This window comes from Ammospiza nelsoni, chromosome 19 (genome assembly GCF_027579445.1).
Source record: "Ammospiza nelsoni isolate bAmmNel1 chromosome 19, bAmmNel1.pri, whole genome shotgun sequence".
Taxonomy (NCBI): Eukaryota; Metazoa; Chordata; class Aves; order Passeriformes; family Passerellidae; genus Ammospiza; species Ammospiza nelsoni.
The window spans coordinates 5876478-5897363 of NC_080651.1; the positions used below are offsets into that span (position 1 = coordinate 5876478).

A 20886-nucleotide genomic window follows, 5' to 3' on the forward strand; every position below is an offset into this window, starting at 1 on the left:
TGTATCCTTTCTCTTTCTTTAGTACAGTTTTACTATAGCATTCTTTAATATAATAAAAGTACATAAAATAATAAATTAGCCTTCTAAGAACATGGAGTCAGATTCACTCATCTCTCACCTCGTCCTGGGGACCCCTGCAAATACCAGAATCTGCCATCACAACAGCCTCTCCTTTGACTACAACTCTCCAAACTTCATCTTGTCCAGCCTTGAGCAGCTTAGACACTTTTGTCTGCTGGCTGCTTCCTCCTCATAGCCAAGGAAATCATGGCCACATTTTCACTCTGCCTCACACCTGATAATCAGTCATCAAAAAAATAAAACCACAATTTTGATTTACTTAAAACCATCAGTATTAAACAATGTTCAGTAAGGTGAAGTAATCAGATAAGAATTTCATTAGGTAGAAGAGCACCATCATATTTAGGAAAGTTAATAATTGGAAACTTACCTTATAGTCAAGTAACAGTTAACTCTGTTACCAACAGCAAAATAATCAGCTGCAGTCAGGATGTCAATGCCATGGGGGAAAGTGCCCTGCAAACAAAATATTGTTTTAAAATGTATCATACATTCCAAATAGACAACATGATTGAAAACAAATCTCCTGCTACTCTCCCAAGCACTGAAAAAAATACAATTTCATTTACAGTAAAATCACTTGTACTAGAGACATAAAGGATATTGAATATATAAACAGTAAAATAGCTCACTCTGCTTGTGAGTCAATGATAAACAGCCCAAGCCAATGGCACAGGCAGTAACCAATGCAACAGCTCCCTCACACCTCCCAGTCACACCAAAAGATATATTTGGCTAAGGCATGACTATGTATATATCCAAAAGATGATTCCTCTAGAAGGATTTAGATAAACATAAACATGTTTCCAGTTTATGTGAAGGCACAAGGTGAGTTTAATGAAATATAAAATTAGAGATTTAGGCACCAAGAGGTGCATCATGTGTAGAGTACATGGGAGTTTCTACTTACACTTCTATTTTGTGACTCATTAATGAACTAAAAAATGGGGTTGATTTGTTTTGAAAATGAACACTGGGAACACTGAATCCTACTGAAGGATCCTCCTTCTGCCATCTCTTCTCAAACCAGTCCGTTTCTAGAAGATAAATTATCTTTCTAAGTATGAGATTTCCACTTAGAAATCTGCATTTCTGTGTGCAAGCAATCCAACCCAGATATTCAGAATTTTATTTGCTCTGGCTGGTTTAACAGAGCATCAGCAGAGGCAGCAGAGCACCCATGAGCCACAATGAAAAACAAATGGAAAGGAGCCAGCTGACACAGGCTCCACTCTCTTCCAAAAGCGACACTCAGAGGGTGTTAAAACAATGAGGCTCCCTGGAAGTACAGGTTTGGGATGTGATGCAGGTTTGTTTACAGCTCACTCATCCCTTCCACATGAGGATCCAGCCATGCAAAACCAGTGGGAAGTATCTCTCCATCAGAGACAGTCTCTGGAGCAGTTAATCCTGGGAGCACTGGGAGCTGCCGGCTGCTGCCAAGCTCTTGCTCTGGGAAGCAGAATTCCAGTGCTCCCAAAAAGCAGGGCCTGAAATCTGAGTGGACCAAGGACAGACAGAGTATTTATGGCTTATCCAAACCTGCAAGTCTTGGTGACTCAAAGGGAAAATGAATGCTCAGTCCAAAAGCCTCATGAAACCTTGACTGGTGGCAAAAAGGTACATAAGAAACACCTCAGTGTGATTTAAGGCCAAAGAGCAATGGAAGATATAAAGTTTCACACTCCATAAGGAAAATCTCAGCCAACACTTTGAGTTCTAGCTGCCAGCTGGACCTTGCTGTTTGTTCCCAGCTGTGTGTGCCAGTTGGATGGCACCTCACAAAGGGCACGGTGCCACCAAGCCTGTCAGTGAGGCAGCACCATTCCTGACTTCAGGAACACACAGGTCACAGCCAGGCAGGCTTTACAAGAATACCCAACAGCTTCTGTTCTCCCAGAACACTTCAAACTTCTCCAGTATAAAATTTGGTGTTGTTAGGAGCATCTGCATTTCTCAAGATTTGTGCTCAAAAAAATGCTTCAGATTTTTCAGAGCTTCCATTGACACACAGTGTAAGTGACATTCTTACAATGGCTTCTGCTGTGGCCATCAGCAAGCTCTGGATTTGGGACATGTGGAATTACAAAGCTGAAGGAGGCAGGAACCAGGGAACAAGTGAGGGCAACCTTTTTCTCCACCTATTTAGTACCAGCTTTATTACCTCAGGAGGAGAATATGCTTCAGCTCCTTCCAATCCAGAGAGAGGGTGTCTCTTTCAACACACTGAACTCAGAGGGTGGATCTACTCATTAAGTAACCATTGTCCTAGGCACCAAGGAATGGTTCAGCAAGTAAAATTTCTGACCTTCTGCAGGAACCAGCAGGAGCCTGACAGCTCCTCCATGCCATGAAAACTCAAATGTTTCACTGCTGATGTGCCAACACAAGAGGCTGAAATCATCATGATGTGATTGAGTTGTGGGTCAAGGCAGAGTCTGAGAGGAAACTTTCTGGCTGTAAACATGGACTGTACTCCTCTGATTCAGAAATAAATTAAAATTTTGAATTTTTGCTAGATGGAAGCACTTCTAAACCTGCAGCAGCCAGGAGCCCTCTCTCCCTGGAGCTAAGGCAGGCTGAGGTGTTATTTGCTTTGTTCAGCACCTCACACAGTGCAATCAGGCTGGGCTGCTGTGATGCCCAACCTCTCCAGGGCAGGAACTGCAGACCCAGAAGAACCACCCTGGCTTCTGTTTACTACAGACCCAGCTGGGTCAGGTCACCAAAAATCCCTCCTCTCTTCTTCCCAGTCTTCTTGCACCCTTTCTCTGCTGTTAACTTACTTCTAGAAATACACACTGAACATGAACAGATGGTTTAACAGCCAGAGCTCTAAAGGAATAAATTCTGGCTCAGAACACGGAGATTTTCAGAAATGTTGGCAGGTGACAGCATTTTAACAAAGATCCCTGAAAGAGCAGCTTATTGATAATAAAATTGCTTTAATCATGCTCACGTGCCCTGTTCACAGGAATACACTGACTGAACCATCCCTTCCCACACTTTCTCTCTCTCTTAGTTGTATATTCAGCTTTATTAACTCCTGGTGAGAAACCAGTAAATCCAAGGCTTTACCCTATTTGCTTTTCCTCCAAGTTTGAAAATGAAAGCTGTCTTGAAGATTTTAACTACTTAAATGTTGTTAAGTTACATAGGAACCTACCACAATACTTTTTACCAAAGGACTTGGGTACCTCCAAAAGTACCAGATTTCTCAAAATATCTGGATGGTACAAGAGACAAGCCCACAAATGGAGCTGAAGACTCTCGAGCCTTGTTTACTGTGGAATCACCAACTACAGCAATGATTGCACAGCCCACTTCAGTTGGTCTGATTCTACTGAAAACTAGAAAATCAATGAAACCAAACTAAGTTAAAAAAAAACAATGAAAACCCCCCAAAAAACATTAAAAAACCAACAAAAATAACTCCAAAACCAAATAAATTAAAAAAAAAACAAACTGCACTTTTCCTGCTTTAAAAGCACTGTAGTTTCCAGGGTGTACAATGACCAGCTCAAATGCTGATATTGCTTTTCTGAAGGACTGAAAATTACCAGTAAGCTCATTTTCTTCTCAAACTAGAATACTAAAATAAAACTCACACCTCAGAAAAACCTTCCACAAGAACTAGCTGCTCATAATGAAAACAATTATTTTGTGACATTCTTTGCCTCAATTTTTCCAAAGCCACGGTGTCTAATTTTGATTTTAGGTACTCCATGCTTACAGTAACCTCCAAGGCACAAATGAATGAAGATGCAGGGAAGTCACCATACCTGTCTCCCAACATTCTCCTGGAAGGCAGCCTGAGGAACAGAGAACAAACACACCAAAACGAGTCAGGTTTGCTTTTTGATAAACACCAGATGATGAATTCAAAACACACAACAATATAAATGACCCATGGCTTTTCTGCTTTAAATAAAGTAAACTTTGTCAGTAGAACAAGCCCGCAGGGCTTTTCTGTTTCTGCATCTCCACATTCTCTGTTCCTGGAGCCCTGTGTTGCCTGGCAGCAGTTTGAGAATTCAGGTTTATTAAACTTGTCACACCCACACAAGTGCTTGGGAGTGACACCAGGCTTGGCCCTGGGATGGAAAGTCAGTACCTGTAGACAACAGCAACTGAGGCAACTCACTCTTGTCTGACTTCAACATCATTTGATAGGAGTGGGCAAAGTTTAATTCTTTGTCAATGAAAACTTTGGGAAAAACCATTGAGACTGTAATATTCATCTACAGGGTATGTCTCTGAAAGCAGGCTGAAACACTGGGCTTGTTAAATCTGAAGACAAAATTCATGTATATCTCCAGTATTTTGCACTAAATAAACTCAAAATCTTGCAAAAACACAATGAAAACAACCAGGAAGGTAATCTGTCTACTTGTACGGCATACAAAGGAAAACCTGCTTAATTCCCTACTTGAATTTTCTCTCTCTCAAAAAAGCCCATTATTTTTATCCCTGCAAAGGCCATAAAATCCTAAGCACTAATAAAAGCTTCTGTAAATTTTAAATCTTTAAGAGAGGGGAGACCATTGTTATCTGGACATTTCTCCATGGAACTCTCTCTGCACACACAGCTTTCCAGTGATGAACAACACTCGTTAACTGATATTTAATGGACAGGGGAGAAGCTCTAATGTTTACTGAAACACCACAAGAATTTGGACAGCCAGAGCTTCTGTATCTCCTCCCCAACTCCAGCAGCCCTGTGGTAATCCACCTGTGACAACAACAGGTTCAGCTGGCTCCAGAGGAGGATCCCACTCTGCAGGTGGAGCAAGGGCTGACGCCAGCCGGGACGGAGCCGGAGCCTCCCGAGGTGCTGCTGCCTGTTCAGGCTCCTGCCTGCAGCCCCTGCAGCCTGCCCAGGCAGCTCCAGCTGCTGCTGACAGCTCAGGGCATGGAGCACAGCCTGGCATCCCTCCTGCTGCCAGCAGTGCCCCTGGGCAGCACATCCAGCCGGGATGGGGCAGGAGCTGGGGCTGCGGCGGTGCCCTGGGGCTGCTCCTGTGGGAACCCAGAACATCCCTCTGGCTGGCCAGGATGGCCAGGACCCCTGCCAGGGGGCTCAGAAGCCCTGGCATGGAGCCCAAAACACCTGTGGGTTTGATTATGACCCATGTACCAACCTTATATGAAGACCAGCAAGCCACAACAGTTTAGGCAGAATGATAGTGAAGTTATCACAGGGTGAAAAAACAGATTTAGGGTTTCTGGTATGGGGGTTCAGGAGGCAAGATGGAGGGATCTGGGAGTGTCCAGCCTTTCTCCTTCTTCTTCTTGGCCTCCATCTTCTGCTGTGATGGTGGCACTTTTGGATTGGTTTAGAGTAGAAGCTCACTGTCTAACATAGGTGAGAGGTATTGGGAAGTAATTGTAAACATTGTATATGTAGTTTTTAGTATAAAGACATAACACTGCCCTGTGGGCAGGCAGAGTGCCTGAACTGTCTTGTTGGATGGACCTCAGCAGGGCAGGAGAAAGAATTTTATAGATAAGATACACTAAACAACCTTGAGACCAAGAAATGAAGAGCTCTGACTCCTTCTTCAAGCACTGGGCTGGGAAAAGTGACTTTCTAACACATCTCGGGGTCACTCTGACCAGCTAAAATCCAGACATGCTCCTTGCTGATGCAGCCCAGCTGCTGCCACAGGCTCTTCCTCTCCTCTCCTCACTCCAGGACAGGGTACCTGTCACTCTGCACCATTCATTTCTTTCCACTTCCAGCTTTAGGTCCTGCTTTATGCTGCCCTCAATGCATCACTGCAGGCACAGGCTGTGTTTTATGCTATGGACCCTCTGGATATCAAGCAGATCTCATGAAGCTGTAACCAGTTATTTGTGCAGCTCTGAGCTCCCCCTTGGTGGAAAGAAGGCAGTCAGGTGATAATCTTTTAGCCCATTCCATATAAAAAGGTATGTTTGGGCTGCAGAACATATTTTCTGGTAACTCTGGTGTATCCAGACTGGACAGTGCTGGGTTAACAGCTAGACTTGATGATCTTAAAGCTTTTTCCCACTTGGATGATTCTATATTTTATGCTACTGAAACCCTTTTTTACTCAGCACAGGCATATTTCAGTGAGTATGACATTCTCTATCATATCCAAGGGATTTCATAGTTCAACCACTGAATTAAAGTGTCATTTAAAAATGTGCTGCTCAGACAAGTGCCTAAATGATACAAAATCTGTAAAGCCCTGAAATTCCTAAAAGATGCAAAATTCCTAAGAGATGCCAAATACTTGAAGTGTTTTGTGAGAGTAATTTTTCAGTTTTTATACAATCCCCTTCTGGAGATGCAAAAACTGGATAAAAAGATACTAAGGTAAAGATTCCATGAGATCAGAACCAAGGTGACCAACCTGAACACTCTTCTTTCCCACAAAAAGTGATAAAAAATATTACAGCATCCTCTAAAAATATTTCATTTAAAAGTAGCTATTTTAAATACTATCACTCAAAAGGGGAAAAAAAGCATCTTTGAGACGTCAGAGCTGAATAGAGTCCAATTCAACATCACTTATTCATCTGATTATTCCTTATACTGATTATTCATGAAAGAGTTGCACAAGCCAGCCCAGAATGCTTGTGGAGCTTCAAAAGGAGAGTCTTGTTCTATTCTCTCTAACCTCAGGGTTCAAAATGTCTCTATTCACCATTTTATTTTATTGGTGCTCTGCATTATAATATATTGCATATTGTAAGAGATGGAAAATCTAGTAAAACCTGTTGTTTATTTAAATATGTGTTTAACTGTAAGTAATGATTGGAAATATTTAGCACTCCCAGGTATTTTTCTTCAAAATTGTAATAATGGCTGGTAAACACAAAATATTTCTTTGCCTTTCTAAAATAAGAGAAAAGGCTTTAGTAATTCCATAAATGTCCAACAAACAGCTATTCCAAATTTTGACCAGCTCTGATTTAGAAAGTATTAGTGAAAAAATTAATGAGATTGGAGGTAGCTGACTTTCAGACAGCTCAGGAGCCTGGGCTACAGCAGAAGAGGGAAGTCAGGAGAAATGTGCTGGGTTTTAATTAGAAATACAGATACTCAGGCTGCACTGAGCTCTCAGCTTGAGCCTGGCTGGATTAGCACAAAGCTCATGGCCAAAGTACCAGTTTAAGTGTAGAAACACACTGATGATTAAATCAAGCCATCAAAGGTAAGCAGCACACTTGTAGTGGCAATTGTGTTATAAAGATTTCTCCTTGGTGTCCATATAAACCCTGATTCTGAGGACAATTCCTAAGGATCACAAAAATAATTCACTTTTCACCACCTATGCTCCCTAATGTTTCATGCAGCTCTCAGGAAAAGAAATTCCTCTGAGAAACTGATTTGAATAAAGGCATTTAAATTATCCAAGAATGGCAAATTCTAGTTTCTAAAATGTAGGAGTTGAAGTCTGGGGGAAGCAGCATTGCTGGCATTTGTTAGTTGTACAGCAGGGAAGGGTTCTAGCACTGCTCAGCAATCTGCAGCACCTTGGCTGCTCTGCTCTGAGCAAATTCAGAGCCAGGAGCTGAGCTGGGCTTGCTCAAGCCCTGACTCACTTCCCCAGCAATTACACTGCAGCTTCATTCAGCAGCTCCAGCAGCAGCACAGGTGTGGCTACAAAAAGTGAGGATGCTAGCCAGGTATCCCTGAGAAACCCTCCTGATGTTCTAAACACATCACTCTGCAAAATTTCTGTCATAAAGTCAGACCTGGTAGTGTGCATATTGAAAAGATTGTCTGTTTTCTTTTTTTTTGTTTGTTTTTTAACACATTCACAGTGACATTTATTGTCAGGAACAGAGATGTGGTTCTTTGGCAGACATTCTGATATGAGTTCATACAGTTAGAGAGTGGAGTTTTTTACATATGCATAAGATAATTTGATTTTTCTGTTAAAATATAAAATTTATACTTTTTTTTAAAGGAAGCAAGCTCAATGTCTACAACACATAGACTTAAATACTCATAGATAAAATGGCCATTCTTCTCAAATTATATAAGTATAGAAAGTTGTAATTTTCCATCATTTCTCTTCTCTTAAGAACACTCCTCTCAACTCTCAACAGCATGAATATTTCTACAGAAAGTTTTCACAGAATATACTTTGGTGTCAGTTCTATTCCCTGCCTAACAGTATCTGATTAATGGATTTGCCACTCTTTTAAAAATTTCCAGTCCTATGGAAATGTTATATAACAACTAAAGTTGTTATATAAAGAGTTTTATATAGCAACTAAAAATATGTTTGAAGGAGAGAGATTATCCTAGAAATTTTAAGTTTACCATGACTAAAGAGTAACAGCTGATGCACAATCAGGAAATTGTAACCTCACAAAACTCCCCACCTTGGAAATGTGCAAAAGAGCCAATATCTGTGTATTATGTAGGACCCTTTTGTTTGTGATCTTGTGACTAAAAAATGCTAAATAATTCTTTCTTAGATACTTTATCTTGATCATCATGACAGCAATACAGCAGTCAGCTAACTGTGGCCATAAATTCAGATGTGCATGTGTGGATTATATAATTTAACATCTAAATTCACAAGATACTTCTAAGGATTTTAAAAAACAATTTTTTTGCTCCCAACATAATATTTTGCTTCTCTACCGTAGTTCTACATAATTGAGTCTACAAATTATTAAATGAAAGCAACAAAATAACAGAGAGATGGAAGCTGGATGTGGTAACTTACAGAAGCAGCTCTTCTGCAATTAACATCACGATCAAACACTGCAGCAATAACCAATGCACTGAGGAAATAAAATATTGAGCATTAGTACAAATTTCTGAAAAGGAATGTGCAATGCCATCATTTCAACATTTAGCCTTCCAAGCAGAACAGGCAGCACGTCCTCTAAGGAGATTATTATTTACAAATACAAGGCTGAACTAAAATCTGAGTTGAAGTAACCTTGTGCTTTCTTGTTTCTCTAGTTTGCTGTGGACTTCCCACAGCACAACTGCCACCCCACTGTATCAAAGGAATTTATGGAATACACAAACAGGTTTTAAACAGAGCAGGGGTGTAAAACTTGGACATAATCATGTCAAATGTGAGACTCAGTGCTATTTTCAATGAAAACTTGGAAATACAGTTTCTCAATAGCCAAATGTACAGCAATGTTGTGTAAGGAGCAAACACAACACAAAATGAAGCAATGGAAAGCTGCAGTTATCTCCAAGAGAACAGTCACATCCTGCAAGGCATAAAAATCTAACATGCAAATCCTGGTAAAAAGTAACCTGCAAGATGAACTGCAAAGCAGTTTTTTAGGGTGACCCTTTAGAGACAGAAGGATGATTATGTGAAACTATTTCTTCATGCATGAAGTCTGGTGACCCTGCACAGGGTAATTCTTGTGCCTCAAAAGAGCTGCTGTTCAAAGATGTGCTGCACAACACAGGAGAGAGAATATATCCCAGGACACACAGTCTGCAGCTTTAGAAATCCACCTCCAGCATTCAATTAACTCCAGCAACAAATAAACATCACTTCAGGAGAATCATTTAAGCAGAAAATTATTCCTTTCAAAGCCTGAAACTCTTCATTACATGATTTATTGACTCCAGGCAAAACCGGAAATAAATACTGGCTGAAAAGTAAATTCAAGATAGCTTTGCTTCAGCATGAGGATATTAATTACACTGATAATATCAAACTTCCCTGGGTAGTGGCTATCAGTTCCCTACAGTGATGAATACTGTGTTGTTCTACCTCCCTGAAATGCAGAGTCAGCTTGGCCTCTGTAATTTCAGTTTAAATCCATTAGGGAAAACAGGAGCCAGAAAGTCAGAATGAAATGGAAACAAACCCCAATAAAGGGTTCTAAAGGCAGCTAATGCTTTCTTAGTGCTACCTGCAGGAGCAACACCCCTGTCTGCCACAAAGACAAGAGCAGAGAGGAGGTCATCCAAACACCAGAGCCTGCAAGAGCAATGTTCAGGAAGCATTCCATCATTCCATCAGGAAGCAGCACTGATGGCTCACTGCTGAAAACCTGCTGGGTCAGGTACACACTCTTCAGACTCATGCCTCAGGTTTAGCTTTTCTATTTCTCAGATTCTGTGCTGCTTTAGTGTGTGGGTCTGGGCTTCACATGAGGGGATGTGAGCTCTGTGCACAGAGCAGGGAGACAAAACAATTCCTGCTCCAGCTGGGCACCAAGGACAAATGATCCAAATCTCAGCCCAAGAGCACAAACACCGTGGGCTGGAGAGAGAAAAACAAGAAGGATGGGACTTCATGGGCCAAAGCTGTAGTTGGACAATTAACTCCAATGTGCAAAGGGAGCAGAACTCATAAAAGTGTGAGACTCCCTGACAAGTCATCCATTTTACAACCATTTTAAATCCATCTTAAGTGTAACCCTGGCTAGGCTCTTATGCTACTCAAAATATATCCATTGAGGCCTTCTAATAAATCCCTACTTTATTCTTTAACTCTGTCTAGCCTCCGTTCTAGGCCAGCCTTCACAAGGCATCAATCAAGGCTTGCTAATTCTCTGGCACAGAGAGACTTAAAAATTATTTTAAAAGGACACTTAAGAAGTATTATAGTTTTAACGATATGACTAGCTCCCATAAATGTTTTAATTAGAGAACTTTCAAGACTAAAAGATGTGGAGGAAAATGATCCTTGAAACCAAAAAGAAGCGAAGTTCTGCCTGACATTTCTGGTTTTACAGACTAGAACAGAAATTTGTCAGTTATGCAGTATTTCAATATAGGTCTTTTCTGAAGAGGGGGGAAAAAAAAACAACCACAAAAAACCCCTCATCACACCAAGAAGCTCAGAATCCTGAGTGCTGCCCTCACTGCATCAAACAAGAGCTCATTTATAATCACATTTTCCATTTTTTCTTACTCTTCTGTTGCCTTAAGACAAAGCTGTGTAAATAAAGCCAGTAAATCAGTGTATTGTCTGTGCTGCCGCCTGAGCCACTCAGTGCTTCAAACAACACTGGGGGAGCAAAATGAAAACCCCAGGAATTCTATCAGTGCCCCGTTAGATTGCTAAATCACACTGCACTCACTGTTCCATGTTAATCCTTTTAATGAAGCATTCTAACTTATCAAACTCCACAAATGCTCTTTTCAGGCTAATTCCCCCTTGGAAGCACAGGCACATCCTCCCCAAAGCCAGGCTTAGTGCAGAGGGTGGAACACCTCCAAGGTGTCTTCACCTGGCTGCTTTGTCGTGGGAGTTTATGTGATACTGCACCAGGATTTCCTAACAGAAAGAAACTGGTGATGTCAAAGCAAGTGGGATATTTTTTTAAGCTACTCAAAGGATCATGTCTTGACTTGCCCCAAATGCACCACACCTGCCTGCTGCCAGGAGGAGCAGAGGATGGCTTTGCACCGTCCAATCCTCATGGAACACCTTTATTGACTCCTTTACACCCTCCAGTCCCTATGAACACCCTTATTGACTCCTTTACACCCTCCAGTCCCTATGAACACCTTTATTGACTCCTTTACACCCTCCAGTCCCTATGAACACCTTTATTGACTCCTTTACACCCTCCAGTCCCTATGAACACCTTTATTGACTCCTTTACACTCTCCAGTCCTCATGGAACCCCTTTATTGACTCCTTTACACTCTCCAGTCCCATGAACACCTTTCCTGGCTCCTTTACACCCTCCAGTCCCCATGGAACACCTTTCCTGGCTCCTTTACACCCTCCAGTCCCTATGGAACACCTTTTTTGACTCCTTTACACCCTCCACTGCCTATGAACATCTTTCCTGGCTCCTTTACACCCTCCAGTCTCCATGGAACAGCTTTCCTGCCTTTTTTACACCCTCCAGTCTCCATAGAAACACTTTCCTGGCTCCTTGAGAGATATGGAGCCTGCATGCATGACAGCAATTAAGTGCACAATAAACACAGATTTTAAAAGTAAGTTGCAATTTTATCAGTCAACTAATAATTCTCCCTTTCCTCATTAACCATCCTCACAAGGCCTCACCTAACTGGCCTCAGGGAAAGTTAGAAGACTCCAAGTATGCCAGTGGGCATTGCCCAGACCTTGTGGGTCTCATTCCCTTCCCTGACAAGGTGGGAAGAACCGGGGAGCAGAGGTGGGCCAGGTGAGAGACATCAGAACACAGAATTAACACAAGCACCAGCGGCCCTCAGCTCACAAGCACCAGGTGTACCAGGCAATAAAGCTGAATTCCTTTTACCACCTGCAGCAGGGACTTCCAGTCCCCACTAGCCACAAGCAGCTAGAAGCTGATCCTGCTGCCATCAACCCCAGTGTGCCACCCTGAAGCTGTGGGAGGAGAAAAATAAACTCTCCAACCTCTTGCCAATGTGGTACAAACCCAAAATATCCTTCCAGAGCCTTAAAAAGGATGAAGTGGTACCAGGACAGCAAATTCTCCTCCCTGCTGTACACTAGGAAAGGGAAAGGCACAAGAACCACCACAAGCAAGGTGGGTTTGAACAATCCATGCAAGAAAAGGAGGTGAGAATTGTGTCTCTGGAGCACTGCTGCTGCAAACAGCCCCTTCTGCACCTCTCCAGTCATGCCAGCCCACCTGGGAGGGCTGCACAGGGAGCTGGGTGATGAAAACACATCTAGACTCAGGGTTTTTTTTTTTTAATTTTTGAGACCAGAGCAGTTCCCCTGTTCCCTTTACCCCATGGAGCTGTGTTAGACACTGCAGGAGCCCCACAGGGCAAGGAGCAAGCACAAGGGCCTGCTCCAGCCACACTGCAGGTTTAATTCCTCCTGTTTAGCTAGGAGAAGGAGAAATGCTGTGACCATTCCCATTTCCACACTGCTACTTTTGCAGTCCCTCTAACCCAGCTCACACAGAGCTCTCACACATCCTGTTCTCCACCCACCCTCCTGTGCTGTTCAGTGAGTTATTCCAATGCAAAAATTTGAAGTAAAAGGGTCCAAGTGTAAGAAATACACATGTGGAAAAGAGCAACAAGAAAAAAGCTTAGACAAGGAATTACAAAGCCTGAGAAAAGAAGAAGAAAAAGGAAAGGGGAAAGGAGAGGGTCTGTGATACAGATGTCCCTTTGCCCAAGTGCCTTCAGCACCCAGCTCTCCTCTGCAGGAACATAACTGCAGAAAGCCATTCCCCACATTTCATCACAGTACAAGACATAGCTCAAAGCAATGCTTCAGATTTCCCCAGTTCTGCAGGACAATCCTGCCCTGGAGCAAGCTCCATCATCCATCCTGAGCCACACCTGCTTGTTCCCCCCTCCCAAAGCCAGGCAGCACCCTGGGGAAGCCAAGGCTGCCTGCCCTGGTGTTCTGCTGCACAGAGACAGATCCCAGCTCCTGACCCCCCTACACCAGCCTAATTCTCTAAAATAGCTGGTCTTTCTGCAAGGTCATATTTGAAACTTGCTGAAACTTGTTTCTGGTTCAATCTCTCTCTCAGCAATGTCATCTCTGTTCCATGGCCTTCTTAAATCAGTACACTTTATCCCAGTGTTTGCATACAGATGTACAAGTCTGTGTGAGCTTTCTGTCAGATTTTGAGAATTCTTTACAGATCCATTTCTCACAAGTTCTCAAGAGATCCCAGATCCAAACAGATCCCGACTCCTGACTCCCCTAGACCAGCCTAATTCCCTAAAATATCTAGTCTTTCTGCAAGGTCATATTTTGAAACTTGTTGAAACTTGTTTCTGGTTTCAGATCCTAGCTCCTGATCCCCCACAGCAGCCAAACAGGCAAAGGACCCTGCACCCTGCACAGCTCCACAGTTCAGATAGCCAGCAACCATTTAATCACTCTAATTGCAATACAGAGTGCAAGTATGTTTTCCTTTTTATTTTTTTGTTTAGGTTTTAAACAAAACAGTTCAGCTCCTTACTGTGCACCTGCCACTTCACAGACAGCAACTTCCACACCCAAGGGGGCAGGAATCAAATTACCCACATTTCCAAGTCATTAAATTCTGTTTCACTTTCTTCATAGGTAAGCTTAAAAAGAGAGGCTGCATGTAGAGACTGGGAGAGAAACAAACAAAGCTCAGTCAAGTGGTACTTTTATAAAGATATGCTTGAACAGCAACTTCAGTGAGTGCATCTCAAAAAAGAGCAACATGGTCCTGCAAAATAAGTGAAGTTTCATCTACATTGCCAAGAATTTCCTTTTTGTGGTCCTGTAGTTTGAATAGATGAGGCAAGGTTTTAGAAACCAGTTTAACTAGACTTTAACAGACCATTAAGCAGATGAGCAAGTGTATATTGTTGAAATATGGATTGGGAAAAAAAACTGACATGGAAAAATACAAGCAAGTGCTATTAGAAACACTCTCAGGCATGTATTTCCAATAAGTGTTCTCTATATTTTTTTATTTCTTTTTGTGTTTTTATTAAAAAAGTGGCAAGGTCAGGAAAAAGAAGGGGTGATCTATGATCTACAGCAATCTAAGTTTGCAACTTCAGTATTCTGCCAATTTCATCACTGAAGAGAACATTCATAAAAAATCAGGGAAGAATCAGCTGACAGTGAATATGGAGAGAAAGATTTATTTTAAAGCACTGTCTGAAATTTTACTAAAAAACCAATCTGACTTCATGCAGTTTAAAGTAATTTTTCACTGGTCCAAAGTGAAATATTTATGTTCCTTGACTGCTGAAAAAACAATGTCTTTCAATTACAAGAAATTTTACTAAAAAACCAATCTGACTTCATGCAGTTTAAAGTAATTTTTCACTGGTCCAAAGTGAAATATTTATGTTCCTTGACTGCTGAAAAAACAATGTCTTTCAATTACAAAATGATCCAAGAAAAGGAAAAAAGAATCCCCTGCAAATCACCCTCTGCTTTAATCTGTAAGTGCTGTTAAGGACATGTAGGGCAGGACCCAGTTTATGTATTTTGGTACCTAAGTGGGTCCCATTTGCTTCCAGCAGCTGAACACTGAGTGCAGGATAAACCTTGTGCAATTCCCAGCACTAAGCAAAGCCAGCAGCTCAGACTGCAATCACTCAGCACACTTTTGGAAGGTGTTTACTATTTTTCTCTAATAGTGTATATTCAGGCAGACGTTTTTGCTGTGTAATTCAGCTCACAATGGATATTATGCATTTTGTTTCAAGATGCTGAGTGCTGCATTTTTGAAGGGTAGCAACAATTTGCTTGTGGCTAGAAGGATGACTCTTCTTTAAGTAAAACAGTGACACACCTAAGGCTAGATTTAAAAAAAAAGCCGTGTGTAATTATGAGCTTGCTGACACAATAGGTGAAACTGTGTGTCATACTTTATTTGAAATTTTTTTTCACCATTTCTCTTTGGAGTGGCAATTCTACCTTGAAGAGTTGATTTAGAAAAGGAATGGCCACTATAACTAAAAAGATTTTTAGGTGAAACCTAGTATAACATTAATACTTGCCAAAATACCTTGCAGCGTTGTTGGAAAACTAAATATTACAAACCACAACACCTTACAGCTGTTCATTAGCAATTTCAGCTTCCACCCCATGTTTCTCTCCATCCCATCAATTCATTCCCAACAACTGAAGTTGTCATAGGTGGCACAGCCACAGCTCTCATTGGTTTTGCTACCACAGGCAGAGGGATCTCAATATTGTCATTTGACACTTTCCTGAAAAAAAAATAATCTGTTACCAGAAGAGGCTGGAAGCTGAAGGGCACCAGCTTCTTCAAAAACACAACTCCTGCTACAAACATCTGTTCCAGAGTCCCACCAACAAAGCTTTGTGACCATAAAACTAAAACCACAAACCCTGAAAAATCACAAGGTAAACCTGCATCTCACCTATGGAGACCAACACTGCAGCATGGCAGGGGGAAAGGAGGAAATGAAATAGGAAATATATTGTTCAAAGCATCATGAGCAGAAGAGAAGTTCTGACAAACAGAACAGATCAGAATTCTGATAAAGGGAAGGCTTGAACACTCACAATTGGGATCTCTTAAGTTTCTACAAGCAAAAAGCTTGCCCAACCTTAAAGGAAAACTTTAAAGGTTTTCAAGTCAGACCTTTTATTTTCACCAAGCTGATGACCAATCTATAAAAATTATCAGATTTGAACCAGACTTCAGGATAAGTCTGGCCATACCAACACTAAAGATTTGCAGGCAGTGAGAACATAAATGTAACTCTGCAGAGCTGTTACCACCCTGCCACAGCCATTTGTTACCACTCTGGTGACAGGTGACAGTGTGCCTTCACTGCTACCATTAGTGTTGGTTAGATTACAAAAAGAATACAAGATTGTATTTACAATATCAATCAAAATACAATATTTACAATAATACAATATCATGGGATTATTTCACTGTGCAAATACATCTTCAGGTGCCCTTAGCTAAGAATTTCATACTACAGATAATTTACTAGGAACTCAGCTAGAAGTGAATTAAATATGATCCTTCAAAATAAAACATCTCATTAATAACTTATTGTGGCAAATGTCACTGTTGCTTGCATGCCAAAGTGATGTAGGGATATCCTGGAGTTTCGCCTTCTCTTTCCAAAAATTATCCCAAAACAGGGGATGTTTTAGGCATCACATCTTATCACAGGGTCACCAGACTCCTCTCCTTCACAATCTATGCCAGTGTAGATGAAACATCATCAAAACACCATGAAACACATCATGAGAGAAACAAGACTAAAATGTCTCAGCATTTGTTCTCTGCTCTCTATGGAAAAAAGGAAGAAAAATGGTGCTTGGCCTTGAGAAGATGGACAGCAGGTTCTTAGACAGGAAGGTTTTATCAAGGTCTCAAAAAACACCAGGAGCAAGTACCACAGGACAGAGACCTGCTGCGTGAGCCTGCATTGAAGGACCAGCACTGAAAAAGCGAAACTACAGGGGTGAAAACCAGCAGAGACCAGCCAGGACTCTGTGTCCAGGAATAAAAATGGATTCATTCACAGATTGTCTCAAAGAACTTTAAAAACTGTTTTTAAAGAAGAACAAAACAGTCACATACTCTTTGGGAATATGCTGAGATCAGTAGGTAGCCCTGTGTGGGCAAAGTAGGCTTTTGGATAAGATTGAAATAGTTTTGTCAGCAATCTAGAAGCAAGGAAGTTGCTAAAAATTAAAGCAGAATCCAGAACCACAGATCACTGTATAGTCCAAACTTCTAATTTTTTTTAAAAAGAAAACACTAAATGCCCACTGATAAAACCCTTCTGATGGAGACAAAGCTGCTGTCAATGGCTGTACTACAAGTGTGCCAAGAAACTGTGAGAAGCCACCTTTGTGTTTGCAGTGCAAGTCACCCGTTAAGAAACCTCAAAATGTCAGCCAGTGTGTGGCCAACAAAAAGGCCAAACAACAAAGAGAGAATCCCACAGGCAAGGAGGAGGGAGAACATGAGACAGAAGAAAAAAGGTAAAACCAGTTTGTATTTGTAAAAATAGCAACAGTATTAAGGGAAAAGTTGCAGCAACTTGTAGTCCACCATTGGAGTAGCACAGATTTGGAAATCTCTTAAAATATTTTACTTTTGAAATTCTTTTGAAACAGAAACCATGGATTGAAAAGTAACTATTCCAGGCACTTCCATTCACTGCTAAGTGAAATCCTGCACTCTGCTTTACTCTATAAAACCACAAGGCATCAAAAGAGGAAAAATCCTCTCATGTATTTGTTAACTTTAACTCAAACACCTTCTTAGTAATAAAACCCCTACTATTGAAAAGTGCTGTGTTAAGGATTTTGTATTGCCACGTAAGGTTCTTACCTCTTTCAGAAACTGGAAGTGGTTTTATCTTCTATTCAAAATAATCTTTGAATTGGAACACTTTAAAAGGAAAATTATAATTTGAATAGAAGTAGAGCTGAGGTATACTTTATTCTTTTAGACTTAACCTGCTCGATTTGCAAGCTGTAAGCTGGTCAATAAAAATATGCTTTATTCTTTGCACAACACCCATCTGACGAAGTCCCATGAATCTTGGATTGTTAGGAACAAGACACAGCTGAAAAAGTAAGAAACAATCTCTTCCTTAAGTTTTCTCCTAATACTTCCAGCCCTTTCTGACTCCATAAAGCAACTCCTCCATTATAGAATAGTTTGTTATTTCTGCCTCTACTGAACTAAGGTTCCAAATCTTCTCTCTCTTAAACTTCTCTTCTTAAACTCCCTGAGCTGATGTTCCTGAGGTCCCCACACTTGATCCCCACACAAGGTGGATCAAGCAGACAGAAGATGACACCCTGCCAAAGCCTCCACTGATTTCTCTTACCTATCTTACAGTGAGTTTCTTTGGATTTTCCTTTGAAAATCAGATGAAAAGAAGGAATTGAAGTCATCACACAAAAAAGGAAATAGATATGTTTACATCACCACCATCCCACCCATACACAATTCTTTACTTTTAAGCTATTCAGCATAAGTGTTAGCAAACATCTTAAGTTTTAATAGACTTAAAAAATGACCTGTATCAGTTTCCTAGCTCAGTTCAAGAGAGAGGGGGAAATGTGGCAAATGGATTTGTAGAAAATTCTCAAAACCTGGCAGAAAGCTCATATAGTGTGCATCTGTATGCAAACCTTGAGATAAGAAATGGTGACTTAGAAATGCTATGGAATAGGACAGACTTTGCTGAGAGAGAAATGGAGGTAGAAACAAGCTTCAAAGGCCTTGCAAAAAAGACCAGTTATATATATATATTATATATCTGACATATATCATATAGATATCATATAGATACATATATATGGATATATATATCTATATATAGATATATCTCTATATATATCTATATAGAAGAGAGATATATCTCTTCTATATAGATATATATAGAGATATATCTCTATATAATCTATATAAATCTATATAGATAGATACAGATATATATATATAGATATATGTATATGTGTGTATACATATATATATGTAGATATATATGGAGACATAGAACTATGAAAGATGCATTGTAGTAGGACACACTAAGAGTAATTTCAGATTATTTGCTTTAAGGTATTTATAGTATGGTGTGGTAAAAGTTGATAGGCCAAGAAACACTTATAGTGTATTGTAATTAGGAAATAGGATATTGATATATACTAATAGGATACTGATATATATGGAGAAAGATAACTGTGAAAGATGCACTGTATTAGGACCATAAAGAGTAATTTCAGATTGTTTGCTTTAAGGTATTTATACTATGGTGTGGTAAAAGTTGATAGGCCAAGAAACATTTACAGTATATTGTAATTAGGAAATAGGATATTGATATATATAGAAAGAAAAAGAACTATGAAAGATACATTGTATTAGGACCCATAAAGAGTAACTTCAGATTATTTGCTTTAAGGTATTTATACTATGGTGTGGTAAAAGTTGATAGGCAAAGAAACACTTATAGTGTATAGTAATTAGGAAATAGTTGGATTCTGATTGTGATGGCGTGAATTGTAACACTTGTATTGTCTCACCCTTCACATGAGACTGAAAACAGAATAAAATTTTTTAAAATACCACTCAGTTATCCCATGCCTGAGTCAGAAAAAGGCTGCATGGAGGCAGCCCCACCTGGAGATGTGGCTGATGAAGGGGATGAGCTCGGCGGGCTCGTAGGCGCGCGCGAAGGCCCAGCACACGTAGCAGGCCGCGTCCCTCACGTTGGAGCCCACGCTGCACGCCCCCCTCTTCTCGTCGTATGTCAGCGCCTTCAGCATCACAGGGACCACTGTTATGGCACAAAAAATACACAAAAAGCAAGTTAGGACCTTCAAGATTGTCTTGTTTCATGCCTGCCATGAGCAGAGACACCTTCCTCTCTCCCAGGTGGCTCCAAGCCCTGTCCAGCCTGGCCTTGGACATTTCCAGGGATCCAGGGGCCTCCCCACCCTCAGAGGGAAGAATTTCTTCCTGATATCTGACCTAAACCCACTCTCTTTACTTTAAATCCATCCCACCTTGTCCAGTCACTACATGCAGAAGTCAATTATGTTTTTCTACAGATAAAAGAGCTTCCAAAACTGTGGGTGTTCCAGTCGTTGGTTTTTCTGGGTCTGGATTGAAGGCACTTGAGAGGGTAGTTCATGTTCAGACTCAAGTGTTTATTATTTCTGATCAGTAAAACAGTCTCACTACTGTGAGTTCTGCAGCTTTTCATTAAAAGGCACAAAATGGCCAACAATCTCTTGTTACAAGGTCTTTTAAGACTAAATTATCCAATTAAGAACTGACACCTGGATTATTTTCCCTTTTAACCCTATAACTGATCCCAAAGAGCTGCAATATAGACTTTTCCACCCAATTACAAAATGCCACCCAAACCCATGAAGAAGGAGGAAGAAGAAGCATGAAGAAGAAACCCAGGGTGACACCCTGTGCCCTCCATCTTGCTTCCATCCACAACACACTAAAAATCCCAGAACCTCAATTTCTCACCAAGTGATTCACCTCCACTACTCTCTATAATCTATTTCACACTTTTGTGGATTCCAGTCTATCTTGAAATCTAGGAAACTTTCTCCATGAATGAGGGTCAAACTCAGTGCTGCTCTGGGGTTCAGGGCACCCCAGAGCAGACACAGAAATATTCCCTGTGCCCTGGGTTTCCACACAAAACCTGTAAGCACAATTCTTTTACACCGTTCTAGAAACACACTGCCACAGTCAAGAATATGAGTGCAGGGCTCCCCAGAGGGCCTTTATTTGGTATCTGCACATTCAGACAGAAAATCTGAATACATCTCTCTCTAGATGGCACAACTTTATTAAATGACTGATGTCTGCAGAAACAACAGCCTCTTAAAAAAAAAAAGAAAAAAAAAAGAAACCATTTCTCTCTTTGTTTTC

The 20886-nt window shown here is 40.8% G+C and overlaps 1 protein-coding gene across 1 annotated transcript in view; it reads right to left on the reverse strand.

The window, feature by feature from the left end:
- TBCD (tubulin folding cofactor D) overlaps positions 1-20886 on the reverse strand; it is a 122689-nt gene that overhangs the window by 53915 nt on the left and 47888 nt on the right. Inside the window, exons 15-18 of the mRNA XM_059485606.1 lie at positions 19612-19768; positions 8796-8853; positions 3864-3893; positions 452-537 (exon numbers count right to left, since the gene is read on the reverse strand). Coding sequence (XP_059341589.1) covers positions 452-537; positions 3864-3893; positions 8796-8853; positions 19612-19768 — 331 coding nt within the window. The remainder of the gene's footprint in view (positions 1-451; positions 538-3863; positions 3894-8795; positions 8854-19611; positions 19769-20886) is intronic.